This window comes from Heliconius melpomene, chromosome 2 (genome assembly GCF_056956725.1).
Source record: "Heliconius melpomene rosina isolate 202511_hmr_F chromosome 2, ASM5695672v1, whole genome shotgun sequence".
NCBI lineage: Eukaryota > Metazoa > Arthropoda > Insecta > Lepidoptera > Nymphalidae > Heliconius > Heliconius melpomene.
In genome coordinates, this window is record NC_140390.1 from 6,692,138 (window position 1) to 6,714,508 (window position 22,371).

Consider the following 22,371-nt stretch of genomic DNA (forward strand, 5'->3'; position numbering starts at 1 on the left):
TTATATAGCAAAAAATATCTATGCATCTATATTAATATATTAAAGAGTTTTTATGTTTGTTTATACGCTACTATCTCTGGAAGTATTGGTTGAATTGGTTTAATTGTATGAAAATGACGTTCCTATAAACTATAATATGAGTGTAACATTACGTTATATTCCTTACAGTAAAATATATGTAAGGATATTTTACCTACTTCAAAAATATTAAATTTCATTACTTATAAAAAAAAGTTCGCGACACCTATTAGACATTTTCCAAAAAAAAAAACAGTATATTATTTCAAAATAACAATAATTATTGACTACAGTTAGTCAAATCTACAGCTTAAACACAATTAAAACAAACTCTCCAAACAAAACTCTATAAGAGAGTTAAAAAAACTTAATAACGAATGCCTTCCCACCTTTTACAACCTGTTACAAGGACGATCACCTACAATCTTTTTGGGGCCGAAAATTAAAATCTTTAGGGTGATGTTATTTAGGAGAAAAGTCGGCACTTTGGAGATGAAACAAATAAAAAGCTATAAATAACGATTAACAAAAAGCAGTGTCATCTCGTTTCTGTTATCGAAGGACCCGCCATCGGTTGGCGGTAGCTACTCTAATTGATAGAGAAAACTGTAGAATCGTTCTAGTAAGAATAGTTTATTTATTTTCATTAGTATATTAAAAAAATAATTTGTAGTATACTCTTATATTTATGTATTTTATATTGTATTTTCGATATAAAATCAAAATATTCTTAATTCATTTAGGCCATCACAAGGACTTTTGAATTTTGTATTAGTCCTACAGAAAGCTACCACCACTTCGGTAGGCAGTTCTGCTAAATTATCATCGTTATTCTATATATAAATATTATATTACGATTTATTAATAAATAATCAACGCCTCAGCTAAGCAAAATATTGTAAACACTTATTTCTTCTTCAATAGAAACGTTAAAAACAAAACAAATCGAATATATATTTGAATTCTAATTACAACGGCGACTCCTTTCATTTCTATAGTAGGTAGATATAGATAAGCGAGACGATGTAACCTCGCGGCGCCTTGGGGTGGGCTGTTCGTTAGTCCCGGTTTTGCCGTTCGTACTTCGTACTATTTACATTTGCGCCTAATAGGCACTGATTGACGGGTGAAATCTTAGTTTTTAGTTCTACTATTATAAATCACTGTCAAGTCTATGTTGATTTTTATATAGTTTTTTAGTTTTGCTAAATAAAACCATAGAGACGCAAAAAGCTGTATGAAACTAAGATGTTATTTATGTTTAGAGGGTCAAATCTAGGTGATATAGTAGAGCTATTTATAATACATCTAGGTACTATCGATTTAATTATAAAAGAAGAGAATTGTGTGCCTTATCACTCTTTTCAACCTCCTATCTTATCATTTCCTATCAGATTTAATTTGTATATTTTTTTACCCTTTATAAAAATGTACAAATCGTTTGAGACAAATAAACAAATAAAAAATAAAAAAATTGGTATTTCATCCCAACTCAATCCATAACAAAACTTTTGTCATCGGTCATCCAAAAAAAATCGATGCTAAGGGACGTGGACGTGTGTCGGTGGCATCGACATGTCTACGAGTGTCGATTAGTCGAGTCGAGAAAAAATCGACAGAAACACGTTGTCGCTGTCATGTCGCATGTCTTGACCGACGTATTCAGAAATAGATATAACGATAACAAATGAATAATTATTCAAATGGTGCAACTTAACGTATGCAAGGATAAAGGTAAAAATATCGTTAAAACGTAAAGAATTCAACAAAGAATAACAAATTAAATCGATTCTCAGCCAATTTTATCGATTTGTACGATTAATTAGAGAGAAAGTAAACAATTAAGTGAAATACGGTAATATACATTCTATTGGCGTCGTGTAAACGTGCGCGGTCCTACAAAACTATGTGAACGTAGAGACGTGACTTCTTCATCTATTAATCGATATTATGTTAATTTACGATTGGAGCTACCGCACTACGTACTGAGTGATGGTCTGATTTCTTAACCGGACTCAAATGGCGAAACTAGATGTTAATAAGCATATAAATCTTATTTAATTTGATTATTTTTAAGTTTATACTGCCTTTAGTTGAATATATTTAAAATTCATCAAGTGAGAAAAGGAATCTAATTTATATTTATTGAGTATTTCAGTAATATTTTTAATAAAATGTTTTAATAGCTCAGAAAAAAATATTTTGTAATCATTATCCTAAAACGTTAATTACTTCTTGGTAAATAAAGTGAATAGCTAATATCAGTCATACAATTAATAATAAAATAGATAATTTTATTAAAAAAAAAACAATGGATAAAATCGATATTCTTAACACAGAAAGCGAAATCAAAATTTCAATCTAGCTAAAAAACCTCGTATCCACGCCGAGATGTCATCCACGTGGTATCCCCAAACCCTAACCCAAGGTGAGCCTTTTATTTTGGATGTCACCCATTTGTTATACATATATAGATACTATTATATATAAATATATATATATACCCACATATAGGCTGCCTATCGCCGCATCGGGGAATTTACAGACGGCGCCACCGACCAAACTGTTTATACAGGGCGGTCGTTCCAATGAAATTAAATTTTCTGTTGTACGATTTTAAATTTTTAACTGTTTGTGAAACCTTGTTTTGTGGATTTTAGTGAAGTTTTGTTTGTATTGATGCGTATTCTCTGTAGAGGCGAGAGAAGTGATATATATATGAATTACTCAGTCGACGTTCTGTTTTTAGCATATAAAACCATCCGTTGATTTGGAATTGAATATATTATATTTTTTTACCCTTGATTTGCGGCGTTGAATTCCGCCACAATATCAATCATCAACATCAACACGCAATGCAGCCGGTATTTGGCGGCAAGTGGGGACTGAAAGTACCTATTTTAATGGAACGGAGTATCTTAACTCTACCCTGATTCTCTCTGTCTACTCGACTATATGTGGGCATACAGCGTACAGCTAAAAAAATATTTGGTATGTATTAAGATAACAGATCTTTTATTACAACTTATTAAATAGATAATTTTTACAGTGTAAAAAGTAACAGCTATTACGAAGATTAAAAAGTTAACTTTGCACAAATATTCGATTTATATTTATAATACAAACATGCTGTATATATCAAAATTGGGATTCGAACCGAACACAGAGGAATGCGTCGCGACATGAACTTATGAGTTACAGTTTAAACTTTTTTGTTGCGGAGAAATGGCGGCGCGGAAAATTGTCTCTTGCTTACTTTGTATCACCATTTATAATTATATATGTCATTAAAATTAAAACAAGTTAAAAAACTATAATATGAGCAATTGTCATGTTAAATGATAACTTCAAGTAATTATTATTTTTTAATTCATGCTAGTCGTGGCGCATGGGCACCAAGTGTGACTGAAAACGTGTAGTGGGTTCGATTCCCATTCGAGAAAATGAAATATTTAATATTTTCATATCCTTAGCTCTGGTATCGAGGCGAAGCACGGCGTTGAGTTCCGCTACTCAACACGCCTCCAAAATTCGGCGGAAAATGGAGAACGGAGTGTCTTAACACTAAGTTCACTAGGCAGAATACAGCGTGACATTAAAAAGAAATCAGTACTTATAGCTTCTTAATTGAAACATACTGTTAATGAGGTACCTACTTCAAATTTAAGTTGCGTACTTCTCGTTCCCATCGTAATGATGTTTTTTTTTCTTTTGAATTAAATTTTCATCTAGGCTAAGACAGAAATGACAGATTTTCATTATTTTCATCACTTTATTCTTCACTTCAAGCTTTTTTTTTTTTTAATTGTGGTAGTAACGCCTATTTTTTTTAATAAAGTACTTAAATATCCTAATAACGTCATTTGCATATAAATTTCCAATATAATAATTATATTTATTATATCAAAACATAGTTTTTAAAATAAAATAAAAAATAATAAAATAAATATCGAAGCTAACATAATGAAGTAATAAAAAAAATCTAGATATATTTTTTTATTGTATTATTTTAAAATAGGATAGAGTAGGGCAAGCTTTGAATCCGCTTTCACTAAGAACTAGGATCAATTATATTACACATTACGTTACAATGTATAGGAACTGGTCATACATTGTAATACAAATTTATAAAATTAAGAATTGTTTTATTTGATTTATTCCTTTGATCTAATGTCGAGGCAAAAACGCGGCGTTGAATACCGCCAGTCAACACACAATTCTGCCAGAATTTGTCGGAAAGTATTAGGCTTCCATGCCCGGATTACAGCAATAAGAAGGAATATAAGATCCCTTCGTGGCTCACTGGTATCTGAGTGTAAGCCCGACGGTTGTGAGTTCAATTTTCACTCGACAGTTTGAACTATTTACGTCCCCTCGCTTAACACTAGGTTCCTTTTGCCTCCCTGCAATTACCAGGATATAGTGCAAAGCTATTAAAACCAAGAATAAAAAAATACTTTAAAATATTACAAAATAGTATTAAAAAATTCTGTAAAGCACACGGAAGCAGGTGACCCATAAATAACGACCAAAACATCTATTTGCGTATAACGAGAATCGGTCCTTGAGACGTTTCAACTAATTTGACCAGTTTAGGTACCATTTCTAGTAAATCCCACTAATCATTCCACGTAGTTCGAGATGTGGTTGTCCTTTGAATGTCAAATAGTGTGAGAAAAACCAGGTTATAATAGTGCTAGTCACGCATACGGCGATTTGGATAGTGAAAATTAATTATTTTTTATTAGTGTATCACACAGAAGGGTAGGCAAGGGGAACCTAGTGTTAACACACTCCGTTCTCAATTTTACACCGAACTCTGGAGGTGTGTTGAGTGGTGGAACTCAACGCCGTGCTATGCCTCAACACCAGAGCCGAAAAAGGAAATATTAAATATTTCATCTCCTTCGCAGAAACTGAGAGAAAAAGCGTGATTTACCTTAGAAAATGATTCGAACCCGCTACTAACACGTTTTACATATACCTACCGAATAATTGCAACCTAACTGCGTAATAATCAACAATTAATTATATTTACACCGTTTGTATAGACAGACTACTATTATTATTTTTTCATTAATTGCTTAAACAATTGCCACAATTACATATTACAAATGAGCAACGGTCGGTTCATTTTGTGTTTTTTGTAGCAATTGTAAAACAAATTATTGTTATTGCGTGCATATTAAATGTAGCAAAATATATTATTTTTTTAGCTTCACGCTCTATCCCGCACACAGCAGGATAACCGAGGGAACCTAGTGTTAGGACACAATTACTCAGCAGCCGAACTCTAGAATAGGCATTGTGTGTTGAGAGTTGTCGTCCATTTTTAACCGACTTCAGTAAAGAGGGGGTTATTAATTCGAGTTTATTTCTACTTCGCATGTCCGGGTCGGCGTGATTGTTGTCCATATTATTCTCTTCACGCGCACCGACCTCGTCAATCGACGCCTCTCGTCCGCGAGATTTTGGACGAATAAACTGTATCGGGCGACTTGTACGCTTTTTGCATGAATATTACTTTTTTAAATATTTACTATTTGTTTTTTTAAAGAAAACGTGATTTTAAGAATTAAATTTGTATATTCAATAAATAGTATGGTTTTGGTGGTTTTTTAACTTTTATAGATTTCGCATTTTCTAATTTTTGTTTAGTTTCTCTTAGTGATAAATCACTCTGCTCAATTTCTTAAAATAATCCTTTAATTTTAAACTGGGTCACACAATGATTGCGTGCAATGCGATCTAGTTAACCTGATTAATAGCTTTGCGTGGGAATTGAACCCACAATCACATGTAGAGACTCCATACTCTCCTACGATATCTAGTAATATGGTTTTATGAAGCCAGTAGTAGAGTAAGTGAAACTGTAAACGCGAAAGGTGGTGGATTCGATTCCCAATCCAGGAAATAAAATATATAATATTCTCAATTCGCAGCTCTATATCTAGAATACGATGGAAAGGGACACTATGTGTCTGTTCCCAGGTTCCCTCTGCTTACCCTAATATTTACGGGATAGAGCGTGAAGCGAAAATAAAAAAAATAAGCAGCAATAGCCACAAAACAAGCTAGTTCAATTATTCGCGTTGGCGGTCATTTGGTCCCAATTCTTCACATTGACATTAGCATATTGACGTTGCTTCCTTTTAAATTTGCAATTGTTATTAGTTCTAGGAGTCACCTCGTCTGGTCTCTTTGGAGCGATGACGGTGGATGGGTTTTTTTTTTTTGGAAGATTTATTATAGAAATAATAATGTTTTTAATGTTATTTTACATGTAAATTTTGTATTTGTGTATTTATTTTGTAAGGTAAAACATTTGTTGTGCTTGAGTTTTGGTTAGTTATATGGATTTTTTTTTTTCATTTTATTTTTATTAAGATATCTTTAACCAGTGGACCTGGACCATTATAGGCCTGAGTGGTGCTCAATAGCGCGAAATAGACCGAAATGGAAGAAGTGGAGAGAGGCCTTTGCCCAACAATGGGATGGTGTAGGCTAGAGAAAAATATCTTTAAAACTAATTTTTGCTATACTAATTTTTGTGTTCATGATAAATTTACAAAATAAAAATATTTTTATGTGGATATTCTTTTATACGAAGATTATAGGTTAAGTCACTTTTTGAGTCCTGTTACTATATATAAGTACAGATAAAAATCTATAGATCCTTTGAAATATTATAACAAAAAAAAATTTAATAAAATCAAAAATATTACTGCCTTAATAACGTTTATGATACACCAAGACCTATTACTTAAAATATTATTTGAACAAAAAAAACAGCAAAAAATATATTATAATAACAGATAAAAAATTAAACGAACCACAGACAAAAAATCCATATCAAAGCCAGATCGTCATCACCAAGCAGATCACGTAAGGTCACACACCGTTGCACTAAATAGACCTGTGCATTGTACTAGCGTGCTCGACGTGATCTCGGTGCCATACTATGAAGCAGTAAATGTGAAACGATATTATGGGACTTCCAAAAAATATTCGAAATATCTTAGATATAAACTCAAATTTGGTGTATATTTACAGTTTATTATGGAAGTTAAAAAATACCAAAAAAAAATTAAGCCAATTTCATGAACCAGAAATTAATTATGCATTAATAGAATAAACATGTTTCAAACAATGTTAAAACGATTTTGATGAAACTTGAACTATTTCCTACTTTGAAATATATCTAAATATAATATAACAGTTATATTGATTCGTTTCGAAAAAAAGTTGCGTATGTTTATAAGAAGCACATGGCTTCCAAAAATATTCGCAATGCCCTTGTTAGAATAGTACAGTAGTTAGTATAAATATAAAAAAAAAACAAACCAACTTCAAGATCCAGAAATGCATGGACCGATTTTGATGAAATTATACTATCCCTATATAAAATATTGATGAAAATTTAATCTAAAATATAACATAAATAATTTTGAAATTATCTATACATCTCTAAAATACCATCATTTCAAATATTAAATTTCAAATTTCAAATATTTACTGACACATCTACCGTACACCCAACATCAATACTACCGAATACATAAAAGATAAAACATATCTATATGAATTTTAACGGCAAAATATTAAAAATAAATTTATTATTATAAAAGAAAACCGCCGTTCATTAATCTCAAACTTAAATTGATATTACTCTGGAGAAGATCAAGTTATCAATGTAATAAATCATAAAATTTAAACGTTTTTTAAGTGGTTCCCGTCAACTGATTAGGCATAAAGATTCTTAGTGGTTTCCACAAAAGGGGTACTTGTTTTCGACCCCAGGGGTCAACAGATAGCTTAATAGATACTGATAATTTTAATATATAGTTCCAACAAACAAAGACCTTTTGATTGTTATCTCCGTTAAACATTTTCTACCAATATAATGTAAGGATTTCTTGATAGAATTATTGTAAAAGACCATATCTTACGTTTATTTGCGTATTATGTCGAGTTTATTATTAGTATTTATTATATTGATTTTTTCTGTATGCTGAATATAGCAGATTAAGTAGAAGGAACCTGGGAACCTAGTTAAAATACTCTGTTCCCATTCAGATACTTCCGTTCTGTACTTTCTGCCTAATTCTGGAAGTATTGCTTGTTGAGTAGTGGCTCATATTGATATTAATAAAAACAATCTATAGAGCATTTATTATTCACTATTTGAGAATAAAATATTTAATATGACGCAATAGAAAATCTAAATCAAAAGCTTTTTAGGCGGCGGACACACATAAAAAAAAAGTGAAATATAGATTGAAGAAGTGGAATATTTCTTTACGTTTCCATTTACGTTACCATTTCTTCGCTCTGGTGTCGAGGCAAAGCGCAGCGTTAAGCTCTGCCACTCAACAGGCAACGCTTCCAGAATTCGGCAGAAAGTGGGGAACGGAATGTCTTAATACTAGGCTCCTTCTGCCTACCCTTCTGTGTGCGGGATACAGCGTGAAGCTGATTGTTTTTTTCAAAACAAAACAAAAAACAAAAAAATAAATATATTTATGGGCTACGAGTCAGTGTCGCTAATTAGAGCCCTCGTAAAACTGAGGGTCTGTCGTCAATCAATGTTTAAGGGCACGAGTTATCGGCAGTTCGACTGATGTGCGTGGGTGCGGTAATTATGTACATCATTGTATCTAAGATATTTATTTTAGTCGAAAATGTTTAATATCTATATATGTAGGTATACTTTACGTTTGTTTGTCTGTATCTCATATGTAGTAATAGGCATAGGGAATCAAGTGTTAAGGACACTCCTTTTCCCATTTGGTGTCGAATTCTGGGGGCATCGTGTGCTAAGTGGAGGCACTCACACAGCACTTTGCCTCCAGAGCGAAGAAATGAAAACAATAAATATTTCATTTCCTCGAGTGGGAATCGAACCTACAACCTATCGCGTTTACACGCCTTTGCCCAGGCACTTTTTTTTTATCGTTTTTGTTTTGTTTTTTATTAGGACTAATTTTATACATTTTATATGCCTTATCCATTTTAAACGTAAAACACAATTCTAAGTTGGACATTTATGAAACCTTATCTCAGTGTGTCCAAGTCCTTTAGTGATGTCACCGACCACGTGAAGGTTAAAAGAATTAACAGGATGCAAATACAAAAATCGTTGGCGGTTACGACTGTCTGTACATTTAAGGGAAATGATGAGACTATTTGTAAGGCAAAAGCCCGGCGTTGGGTTCCGCTACTCAACACCCAATGCCTCGAAAAATACGGCGGAAAGTGAGGAATTGAGTCTCTTATCACAAAGTTCCCTCGACTTTGCAGTATCCCCCATATAGAGGTGGCCTAGTGTTAAAACACTCCGCTACCCACTTTCCGCCGAATTCTGCAGGCATTCCAGTATTTTCGTGGTTAAACGTAGGTACATAATGAATGAATATGTTTAAGTCTTATGACTGGACGTGCTTCTGTCGTACCATGGAATTTCCGAGGTTGTGGCAATTTACAAATTAATAACATAATATTAGTTTAAATATACGTCATATTTTTGTATAAACAAAAGTGAGTGAATGCGTTGGGTTCCGCCAGAATATCGACGGAAGGTTTCTTAATGGAAACGGAGGGTTTTTACACTAAAACAGTGAAGCTGAAACAAAATTAGTATAGCCACAGATAATAAATACTTATATTTAAGCTCCACCCTAGAGTCTTGCTCTGGAATGAGCATCGAACTTGCAACATTCTATTTAACTTATCATAATAAGATAATACGATTAGTTAAATCTAATCTCTAAGCCAAATAACGTAAATTTTTTTATAATGGTAATTACTTTGTATATCATACAAGCGTGGCCAAGCCCGGCGTTAAGTTCCGCCACTCAACACGCAACGCCTCCAGAATTTGGCGGAAAGTGGGGAACGGAGTGTCTTAACACTAGGTTCCATCTACCTAACCTGCTGTGTGCGGGATAGAGCGTGAAGCTGATTTTTTATTTACCTAGGTCATCACAATTAAGACACTGATAGTACTATAAGACACTGATAGTAGACACTAACAAACATGTCAGACAGATTGAAGCGTCATATACCGACTGGCATATTGGCATATTATATTATATTATGACCGCAAATTCCATATTATTTTCAAGTAATTTGTAATATTTGTACTGCGGTCACGTTGTTCTAGAGATATAATTAGCTATGTCATACTTTAGTGATGTATGTTTAACGGAGCCAGAAATTAGTTGTTGAGATGACGAGATTAGTGTAATAGCGGGTTTTAGTTAGTGGTTTGTTTGTTCTTCTTTTGTATTTTTATTTTACTCTAGTGTGTAATTAGAGCTGAGAGTGCAGAGAGCAGAGAGATATGTTTTACTGGATTCGGTGATTGTAGGTTCTAATTCCACTTGGGTAAATATTTGTCTTTAATAATATGATAACATATTCTGACATGCTGAATAAAAGAGACGGAAAATTGAGGAGAGTGATATGATATTATTATCTCAATATCTAACATATCTAAACAAAAAATATAAAAGAAATATATTTCTCAAATAAATTTTCAAATACTTTGAGGCCAACACAATACTTTACTACAAGTGAAAATACGCAAATTTCACACTTATTACTATTAAAATAAAGCGGAATATCGCTTTATATTTTACAAATATCGCCGACATATTTATTGACAATAAAATTCAATGTGACACAGATTAATTTTCTCTGTCATTGATACCTAATATTATATTAATATGAACAATAACCATTTCATTGGGATTTTATAGCAAAAAATGACCTTATAGTTATAAAAACGTTACAGTGTTAAAAGGCAAAAAAGTATAATTTATAACCAACTGCAGAAAATGCGGGATCTTCTATTTAAGTATTTCAAAAAAATATTTTGGTTTACTTTTACAGGTTATACCTTAAGTGGCGGAACCCAACGCCGTTGTAATATATAATAGAAATATGTAGCTTTGTATCTATTGTCTTATAAATCTAGATCTAGCCTTTCCACTCCAGTTTTTTTTTCTAAAATGTACACACAAATAGAAAGAAGTAAATAAAAATCATACAAAATATTCATAGAGACGCAAAATTAGATAAAAATCGGTAATTACGTGGATTACTAAAATTTAACCTATAAATAGAATATATTAATATATTTTATACATATTTTCTGTTCTCAATCATTTAATATTTGTAAAATAAATTGAAATTAAAAAAAAAAACAGCGTCACTCCTAACCAGTTACTTCCAGCGATTTTATAAAGGCTTTATCTGTCAATTTGTTCCTTGCGGTCGTTCCCGCCCTAATTTAGGGTTCCGTAATTCGCTAAAGGGCGGTGTAAATGTAACTGAAATTGATAATGGTTCAAAATATACGTTGTCAAAACCGATGTGTTTAACATTAGTTATTATTATTATAATATAGATAACAAGTTACTAATAAGACCAGTCGTCGATTTCTCTCGATATATGAATCGATGAAATATATTTTATGGTTTTTTTACATTTTTTCGCTCTGGTGTCGAGGCGAAGCGCGGCGTTAAGTTCTGGCACGCTACGTACCTACTACGTTCTTCAAAAACCATATTTATTTAATATTTTTTGGTTTAACTTTACTAAAAGAAAATTATTATATGTGAAGTAGGTGTTATTATACGTGAAGTTCCAGTAGTCATATTAATTTTATATTGACGAACAAACGGCAGAGCAAATATTTAAAAAAAAAAATAGAGGTCAACGCCCCCAAGAGCACAGAGAATGGGTATCTATTAAATATTGTAAATTAAAAATGGACGCAAGACAAATACTCGTAGATCGACAAGTAGGTACTAAATTGAGAATATTGGCAATTGTAATAAAACTATAGGAAACAATTGTAGTAAAATATATGGCTGAAAAGATAGAGAAAGAGAGACAGAGAGAGTATATTTAAAAATTATCTTAGAACTTAGTGCATGTGTTATAATGAATCTTTTAAAGTTATATTGTAAATAGAAATATTTAAACCTATTAATTTGTTACATAATTTGTTGCATAAAAATATTAAATACGTCTATTAAAACTGAAATAGCGTTGTGAAAGGTTGTTTTTGGTCACAGTCAACGGGAATAGCTAAGCAGCTGCAAAAGTCTTCGTGGAATTTCCAAGTATATGTAAGTAGGTACATCTGATGCCTTTCTGGGAAGAACTTATATGAAGAACACACAATTGTACATTGGTTATATAGTCCTAATATTTCTTAGTATTATTTAAATAGGAGAAACGAGGCCGTCGTAGCGCAGGGCACAAGCGTGCGACATTTAACGCAAAGGTTTTAGTTTCGATTGCGATTCGGGGGAATGAAATCCATACCTATATTATAAATTCGAAAGTAACTCTGTCTGTCTGTCTGTCTGTCTGTCTTTTACGCAATCAGGGCCAAACCGCTAATTTAATTGTGATAAAATACTCATATAGAGATACTTGAGGGTCTCCGGATGAACATAGGATACTTTTTGTTCTCATATTTGTAATATTTTCGATATATACCAATATATTAAAATACTTATTAATTTGACATGCAATTTATTCCGCCATGTTAATAACAACCGTCGCGTTGCTAAGCAACGATTTGCAAAGTTTGTTGTTAGAAAACGTCACCCAAAATGAGCTTGCTTAACGCATCTCTCTATTGAAAACTGAAAATAATTTCATAAATATATTTAATAAATATTCGTATAGTTCAAGCGGGCGTAGCCGCGTTCGGGTCCACTAGTATTTAATAATTTCATTTTCTCGCTCTGGTATAGGGGCGAAGCGTGGTGTTGAGATACACCATTCAACACGCAATATCCCATAAATTCGGCAGAAATTAGGGAACGGAAGTATATTAATGGAAAACAGAGTCTTACCAGATTCCCAGGTTCGCTTCCCCGTTCGCTCTGGTGGTGAAGCTAAAATAAATATTTAAATCAAAATAGCTGCAATTGGATTATTTTAATATCATAATTGTATGTCAGGATTGATTATATACAATCGTCTCTACTTTTAATTTTTTTTCTTTCTCCAAATCGAATTAGTTGAAATAATTCGAATAACAGTTTTCGTATAAATCGTTGAATCATCAATTGTCAATTTCTTTATTTTTCCAGCTTCTTGTTTTATCATCGAGAACAGAATTAAAACACTACTTTCTCCTCTTTTCGCTGAAAGCAATACAATCCATATCTAGTTTTTTTTTCTACTTTTTTTTATAATAATCTATTTATCATCATTGTCATACTCATTTCAACTCTATTTTCCCTTCCTCCATCACATTAAACTAATTTAAATTCTAGTACGAATCAATGTAAGTATTAATGCTAGGATTGCGTGTGATTTTTTTCTATTAAAAAATGCATATTATTTCTTGAAACAGCATAAAAACTGAAACAACCACGGCCGAGCGGGCGAAGTAACACATCATAAACCATACAACACGGTTAAATATTACTTTACACCTTAGAATTTCATTGAAATTAATTATAACGAGAAAATTATTCTAAACTGAGGCAGATAATGATAGTAGTGCCTAGTATAGATGTGCGCTTCATTTTTTTTTAATTAGCCTACTACAATGTGCCTGTAATAGAATGAGGTTTCAACAATGTTTATTATTTGTATATACTTACTGTATATTTCTTTTTTATTCGCTCGCGGCTTCGCCCGCTTGAACTGTATTATTATTAATTTACTGATCTGTATTACTTTCGTTTTCTAATAATAATATCATTTAAAAACAATATCTGTAGGTATATATACTTATAATTTAAAATGCTATAACTTTTTTATTTATGAACCGATTGAAATAAAACAACTTAATGTTAAAGGATTATTGTCAAAAGACATTAGTGAAAACTGCAATTAAATCGGTTAAGCCACTTCTAAGCAGATTAGGCAATATCTAATACAGATAGGCAATATATACCTAATGCAGATTAGGCAAAGGGAATCCAGTATTAAGACGCTCCGCTCTCCACTCTCCGCACAATTTTCCAAGACATTGCATCTTGAGTAGCAGAACTCAATATCACGTTTTGTCCTGTTACCAATACAAGAAAATGAAAATAAGCCATTCCCCCGACAGACATTTCAACAGACAGACGACAAATTGATAAAAACATGAAATACTACACAATTTTTCATAGTTAAAAAATAAAAATATCAATAAATATATGGATAACGGCAGTTAATAGCAATTTGTAAGATTAGCATGCTGAGAAGTAATTAATTAAGCGGGTTGAACGGTTGGACGTTGCAGACACGTTACGCATTCTGCTTCGCGCTTTACATGCTCTTAGACTATGTAAGTATGGGACGTTAATTGTGTTGTGGGAATGAAAGTCTTGCAATTGTTCATTCTAATCGTGTGTTTTTGTTTTTGTGGAGAATATGTTGTTTTTCGGCGGAAATTTTGTGTTAAAATGATCGAAATGACGATTTATACTTTACAGGCTCTTAGACTATGTAAGCATGGGCATCTTGCAATTGTTCATTCTAATCGTGTTTGTGTTTTTGTTTTTGTTGAGAATATGTTGTTTTTCGGCGTAAATTTTGTGTTAAAATGATCGAAATGAAGATTTATACTTTACAGGCTCTTAGACTATGTAACCATGGGCATCTTGCAATTGTAAATTCTAATCGTGTTTGTGTTTTTGTTGAGAATATGTTGTTTTTCGGCGTAAATTTTGTGTTAAAATGATCGAAATGAAGATTTATACTTTACAGGCTCTTAGACTATGTAACCATGGGCATCTTGCAATTGTAAATTCTAATCGTGTTTGTGTTTTTGTTGAGAATATGTTGTTTTTCGGTGGAAATTTTGTGTTAAAATGATCGAAATGAAGATTTATACTTTACAGGCTCTTAGACTATGTAAGCATGCAGCATCTTGCTATTGTAAATTCTAATCGTGTTTGTCTTTTTGTTTTTGTTGAGAATGTGTTGTTTTAGCTGATTTTTTGGCGTAAATTTTGTGTTAAAATGATCGAAGTTAAAAGTTCTGCTGTTGTAAATTCTAATCGTGTTTGTATCTGTGTTTTTGTTGATAATAATTACCTATGTTGTATTAAATGCCGCACGCTTGTGCGCCTGCGCAACGAATAGCCTCAAATATATTTGTTATCATAAAAATAAGCCTAGGTTTCGACAATGGTTTTAAATTATCCTCACAGAACTGATGCACATAGAATATAATAGAGAATTAATGAAATAATACTCTATTCTTTATTTTGACTAATGAAGAAGATATTGTGTCTGAAGTGACGCAATTAATGTTATGAAATAAATAGACATTTTGTATGAACAGTTCATGGAAATAAAAGCATTTAAAAAACCCAATTGTTTTTAAATTAGACTGACTGGTTATGACCTGTTATTGTCAGTAGAATTTTTTTTAGTCCTAAATATAAAATATTTCGTCTGCTATTTTTAGTATTTTTGTCTTTCATTTTAAAAATGATAAGCGATTTCTAACACCTATTTACTTAAAACTTACCAATGTTTGTTCTAGAATAATCAATCACCATCGCGTCAGTAATCGACAAATTAAAAATACACTATCAAATGAACATTATGTGTTATAGTTTGTTAACAGATCGCCTTACAGGCCGCGCCCACAAGATGGCCGTTGGCTCTGCTTTGGCGCTTCATATTTTTTTTTAATATATTGACAGTTTGATTTTTTAATCCCAAAAAGGCAAAGACATTATATTATTTGGTCAAAATCAATTTCATGAATATTTTTCTTATCGCAAAGTTTATAATTTTATTTTCTACGCCATTATTTAAGTCAAGTTGCATTTGTCGACGAGTAAGTACATACCTAGAGATAGAATGTTTAAAATATTAAAATTATTCATACTCATAAAGACGTATAGATGAATTTCTTACATAACTGCTACCTCTCTAAGTAAAAAGAAACAGTATTAAAAAATATGATGTTCTTTTAATTTCTTTAAATTAAACGTCAACAAAAAGCTTCGAAATGTAACATCACTAGCATAATTAATCTATCAAATTAGCGACTATAATGAATTTAATATAAGAATCGATAAAATAACCGACATCGCTCGATACACGATTCTAGCAATAAACGATTGCCTTAATCGTGTAATTTTATTGGCATATTGCATGAAATAATTCAACCCTGTAATTTTGTGCAAGCCCTATCCTATAGGTTTCAAAGTAGCCTTTAATTTGAAGTATCTAGTAGATAAATATGGTGAGTTTGTTTAGAACGGTGTGTCAATATTTCTATGTTTTTACAGCAAATTGTATCGCAATTATAAAGGCCGTAACTATCGATCAAATGGATTATAATTAGATGGTTTAAACTCTGTTTAATGTTGAATTTAATTATGTAAATTGTAAAATAAGACATGGAGCAAGTTAAGATATCGCTTAAGATATGCAGCTGGGTTATTAATATTTATGCATATTTTTGACGCTGTTTCCTAGACGAAAAAGGGTAGGCATTCCCCATTTTCCGCTGAATTCTTAAGGTATTGCGTGTTGATTGGCGTAACTCAACGCCGCGTTTTGCCTGGAATGGAGCGAAGAAATTAAAATATTGAATATTTCATATCCTCGATTGAGAATCGAACCCATAACCTAACGCATTTAGAGTCAAACGTTTGTGTCCATGCGCCACGAATACACGAATACACGAGTATAGTTAACTTATAAGGTTTAATATAAGTGCAAAGGCGTAAAGCTCAATTTATTTAATACAATTATAAGTGACGTTCAAATTAGTCTCTGTTTTGTTTTAAAGTTATATACGGCAAAAAGTATATATTTTATTCAAATTTTAATTTTTATTCGCCAACTTATGAATTAACAAGGAATATGTAAAGTAAATTTTAATTAAGGGATTACGATAATATAATTTTTGAGCTTAAAATTATTAAATTTAAACATAAATATGAATGCGCTTTTTTTAAATCGAAATATATAACAATCATAAATATTGTAATTGAAAAATGAAAAACTAAATTATAAATAAGTATTTCAAATTGTATGATTTATTTGCATCGTTTTCTATAATATTAATAAAACATTAGGCACTAAAATGTAAATTTAAAAAGTAAATAAAAAAAATAATTCTCCATTGAAACAAACGTCAATGTCATTCTGACGCGCCATCGTACTGTCAATTAGACACGTTATTAAATATTTGCAGTTTACTATTATAAAGCGTGATACGAGATCGTAAATGGATGGTTTATTGCTTTTATCTCTTTAGCAGGCTATTTATACGAGGGACTTATTTACCATTTATAAAGTATCTGTTTACTTAAGTCCATATTGGTTGTTCTTTCAAATTTGGAATAAAAAAAATATATTTTTAATCTGTAGAGTTGGTTATAGGTGGGAAAGCTTCATATAAGCCATCGTTCTTATACGATTTATTTTCTAATTCCAATATATAACTAAATAGAGAATTATTTGTTTTTATTATTTACAATTTCTGATACATTTTTTTCGGCAGTAAGAACTTAGAATTAATATTAATATGTTAGTACAAAGTTGTAATTTCATCTATCTACATTTAACCTTAGGACAAGTTCATCTATAATTACCTTATTGAGAATAAAACCTTAGACTAAAATAGAATTCAAGACAAATATAGCGTATAATAAATTGAACTATTGATTCGAATTTATTATTATAAATTTATTTGTAAATCAAATTAAATGTTTATAGTAAAGTATGTGCATTGTACCTACTTACCTATCTACTAATAAATTTATTTGTCTTGGTAATTGAGTAGTTTTTTTTTATAGAAATAAGCCTTTGATACTGACAGTTTGAGCCTAGTAAATTAGGTTTTTTAAACACAGTGCCTCCAGAATTTAATAGAAAGTGGGGAACGAACTGTCTTAGCACTAGGTTCCCCCTGCCTATCCTGGTGTGTGCGGGATAAAGCGTGAAGCTGATTTTTATACTTTTTTGTTGATAATTTTGATCTTTGATTTAACTATGTAGCACCTCAATTTTTCCCAAGCTCAGTTACTTTTTTGCCACTAGTCTAAAGAAATATAAGAAGTGTATACTTATATAAAATTACAAAGTTTTATATTACTTTAGAAAATATTTTTGAATTTACATGACCTTGCAAACTTATTTAAAATTATTGTTACTTTTGTATGAGAAGTTTTTCGTCTATCTTTCGCCTTTAATGCATTTAGTAATATCCTGCTATCTTATATTATTTTTTTAATTCTCCACCTCTATGGTAGTTTTATAGAAAATTCTCCTTATTTTTACAGATCTTCTTCTCCTTATTTTCGTCTTTAACATATCAAAGTACATAAGAATCAGTAAAAAATATTTCTTTATTGTCAAATAGTTTTTTAGTAATACAACTATGGTAAGAAAAGATCTACCTATCTCAACTAGTTACAGAAAATAAGGCTTTATATGAATTCTGTAACGCGTATTTCATTATAATACAAGAAAAAGGTTAATAAAACGGTAGAAACAATACAATGAGCACAATCGCTACAATTAGACAAAAAAGAATCAATTCAATTATTTTTTTTAATAAAAAAAAGTGCTTAATGACGCTAATTAAACGACAAGGTCTAAAGCGGAGGCAGAATACAAGATACATTCGAGGAGGTGAGTTTAAAAAGTTTAAAAGGGTTTGGCGGGAAAACCTGACGTCACAAAGGCGTTCGGATTTTGAACAGTGTGTTTTTTTTTCGAAATTTCCCGCGCTTTGATGTCACCCTCGAAATTTGTGCCCTTCTCGCGAATACTTAAATAATAAAATATTGTTTTAATGCCATAGTATTAAATAGTTTAATTAAAATCACGTTTAAAACATTAATTATAATTTACTAATCTGGTTTTGCTATCTAAAAATAATATAAAATTATCATGGGTGCTCTTGAATGGTCTTTTTTTGCGTTTATGGCGTAACTCAGTTATTTTTTTTCTATTAGGTGTTGTGTAATTTTTTTCCTAATTAAACATATTTAAATAGGTAATTATTTATTCATAATGATTATAGCCTCATCCATAAATTAGATAAGAAACATTATTTTTTGTTAACTTAAAAATAGAGCACAATTTACGATTTAAACTTACCTATATGGTTTTTTTTGCGGAAAGAAAAATTATAATAGATAATAAAGATTGAGAATAATATTTTTATAATATTATTACAAATTGTTGAAATAATTTTATGCGTCTATATATAGATATCATTGTATTCGTATTAAAATGAATGAATGAAATGGAGAATTAAATAAAAACTTGAAACTTTCAATGCTAGTATGGGCTCTAGTATAGGCTGTATATTTTTAAGCTATAGATATGTACCTATTACATTGTATATGTAGTGTATTCTATAGTATTATATATAACTTATTTTTGACATAACCTCAAATTTAAGTTTAAAAGGTTTAACTAAAAATATACATAAGTATATAAAAAAACGCTAAACTATATTTTTATCTATATTTTTGCAATAATTATTTAACAATATAATATAAAGAAAAGATAAATAAAAATCTAATTACGACCAAAACGAAGAAAACTAAAGGTTCATTGACTCTATATTGATTGTTTTAGGCATAAATTAAAAAATCGTGAAGCATAAATGGAAAATTATGAAATTTTTATTCGTATTTCAAGACCATTTTTCAAAGTGAATGTTTTTTTTAAATACATGTGATCTAGTTCTATTTTTTATGAATTTAACATATATTATTATTAACCAAATAGTTTTAGAATTATTATTAAGATTATTCTAAAATAATATATAAGAAATACAAATTTTAGCTATAATTTATAGGCCTGTGGCAACGATTTATGGTGGAATCCCAGCACTTAACTGTACCACTATAAACCTTGGTGACATATCGTAAAAAATAATAGCTTGTGATGGGAATGTCTAACTTTTTCTAGTTTATATTTATACTGGTGGACCCGAACGCGGCTACGCCCGCTTGAACTATACGAATATTTATGAAATTATTTTCAGTTTTCAATAGAGAGATGCGTTAAGCAAGCTCATTTTGGGTGACGTTTTCTAACAACAAACTTTGCAAATCGTTGCTTAGCAACGGTCGCATAGCGACGGTTGTTCTTAACATGGCAGAATAAATTGCTTGTCAAATTAATAAGTATTTTAATATATTGGTATATATCGAAAATATTACAAATATGAGAAAAAAAAGTATCCTATGTTCATCCCGAGACCCTCAAGTATCTCTATATGAGTATTTTATCACAATTAAATTAGCGGTTTGGCCCTGATTGCGTAAAAGACAGACAGACAGACAGTTACGTTCGAATTTATAATATAGGTATGGATCATTAAATTTAAATAAAAAATAATCTTAGCATTATATTAACAATAATTTTAAGATCACGTCGTTTTCTATTAAATTATTTCATGTAAAATTGTGCATTTTTAAATCTTATATAAATTCAAATTCATATATTATAACTTTATTATTTGTTATAATTAGTCTATTATATATTATTATTGATAATATAAAAAAAAAGAGTTTTTATAAAAAACTATTCTATAAAAAAGTCTCACAATCTATAATTAATGTCGAAGAACATCCCGTCGGATGTTACGGTTGGCGAAAAATGCGCCTATGACTCATACGGCTCCCTAAATATACTGCAAGTAACATCTAAACCTAGAATTAATGATTAAATTTAATTGTTATTAAATAAATAACTTAGTATGGGAAAGATTTTATAAAGTAGAATTTGTATGCGAGTTATTATTTACGGAATCTAAGTCTAACAAAATGAAAACGTATATTTATTTGTTGTAGAGTTCGACTAAGTTTTTATGTAATGTGTTAAAAGTTAGAGAATATTTAAACTTTTTGAGTCTAATATATATATATTTTCAAATTTAATTCGCTTTGAATAAGGGAATTATAGTAGATATTTGTTGGTCATAAATCATTATTAAGAAAAAAATATCATTCAACTATAATTTTATCTAGCCGGCATACCGGTTTTCGAATTATATTAATAAACCGGAATTTAGCAATCATATACTATGTTAATATTTTGCAATGAATGATAGAGCTACTATAGTTTTTGAGCTGACTTGTTTTTGTAAACAAATCTACTTCATCACGTTATGAGTTATGTTTACAAATATAAAGACCTAGTTCTTAGCACTTACCGAGTCCTACAGATATCTAAATAACGCGAATTATCAGTAAACGACGTTCACACACAACACTGACACAATCACAGCGGCGCGGGCCCGTACTGACCTGCCACTCTTTGTGATGACCATCTCGGTGCCGAGCTTGTGGAACTTCTCCCACAGGTCCTTGCCCTCGAGGGTGACCTTGGGGTCGTCCTGCACGCCGTCGTCGTCGGGCGGCAGCGGCGCGTAGGGCGGCGGCGGCGGCTTGAGCAGCGGGCAGGGCGCGGACAGCGCGGCGGCGGCGGCCAGCGCGGCCGGCAGGTAGGGCGGTGGCGGCAGCGCGCCCGCCGTCAGCAGCGCCGACACCGAGAAGTCGCTCGGCCGCGGCGCCAGCAGCGGGTGGAAGGCCACGGCGTCGCGCCGCTCCGCGCCCTCGAAGCGCATGCCCGCGCCGCCCGGGGCCCACGGCGCGCGCTCCACCGTCGGCTGCAGTCGCGCGAGCGCCCGCTCATGCACGGGCCATCCGCCTCGCGTCGGTACTAGCGCTCACTCGCTGCTCTCTCCGTGACACCCGCTCGCGCGGCAGGCGTCAAACGACTGGCCGGCGGCGGCGCCTCCGACACCCTCCCGCCGCGGCCAATGGCGCGGCGCGGCCCGCCCCCTGCGCGCGGGTTGCGGGGCGGGCGTACGGGAGGGGGGCGGGGCGCGGCGCCGTCAGCCTTGTTTTTTCGTCGCGCGAGGTGTCCGCTCCGCCACACCTCGCGCGGCGCGGCGGGCGGCGTGGCGGGCGCGGACCCGCGGTCGCTAATCTGGTTAATGCGGGCGAGGCCGCCTCCTTCTAATTGGACACGTTTCCGTTCGTTCGTCAATTGAGCTCGTTCGGACGATGTCTCCTGGCGACTCTACCGACTCTACCACTTCTGAGTGCGCCGTCTCGCTGCGGTTGCAGTTTTACTATTATCATCGTCTGGCACTTTCCTATTACGACTAGACTTGGAGGTGCTGCTCGTGCACGAACCTTGATATCAAATTAAGCTTATTTTCGAATAAACTGAAAACTTAGGTCGTCTTACGAGTTATTGTAAAGCATAAATATAGAGAATTTTATAATAAAAATTAAACACACTTGTAACGTATAAATAAATTTACTTTTTAACTTTAACCTTAGATGATTTAATCAAAATAATATTTATTATGACAGCTCTACCTATTAA

The 22,371-nt window shown here is 32.4% G+C and overlaps 1 protein-coding gene across 9 annotated transcripts in view; it reads right to left on the bottom strand.

Moving 5' to 3' along the window:
- The window catches only part of LOC146540619 (T-box transcription factor TBX2-like), a 101,000-nt gene extending 79,232 nt beyond the window's left edge, over positions 1–21,768 (bottom strand). For 4 of the 9 annotated variants that reach the window (XM_085203560.1, XM_085203568.1, XM_085203601.1 and 1 more), the window contains exon 1: positions 21,282–21,767. In XM_085203560.1, the coding sequence (XP_085059686.1) occupies positions 21,282–21,601 (320 nt within the window). In that variant the 5' untranslated portion in view covers positions 21,602–21,767. Of the gene's footprint in view, positions 1–21,281 lie in introns of all 9 variants that reach the window. The other 5 variants (XM_085203584.1, XM_085203575.1, XM_085203538.1 and 2 more) reach the window with 3 other exon arrangements.
- Between the last annotated feature and the right edge of the window lie 603 nt (positions 21,769–22,371).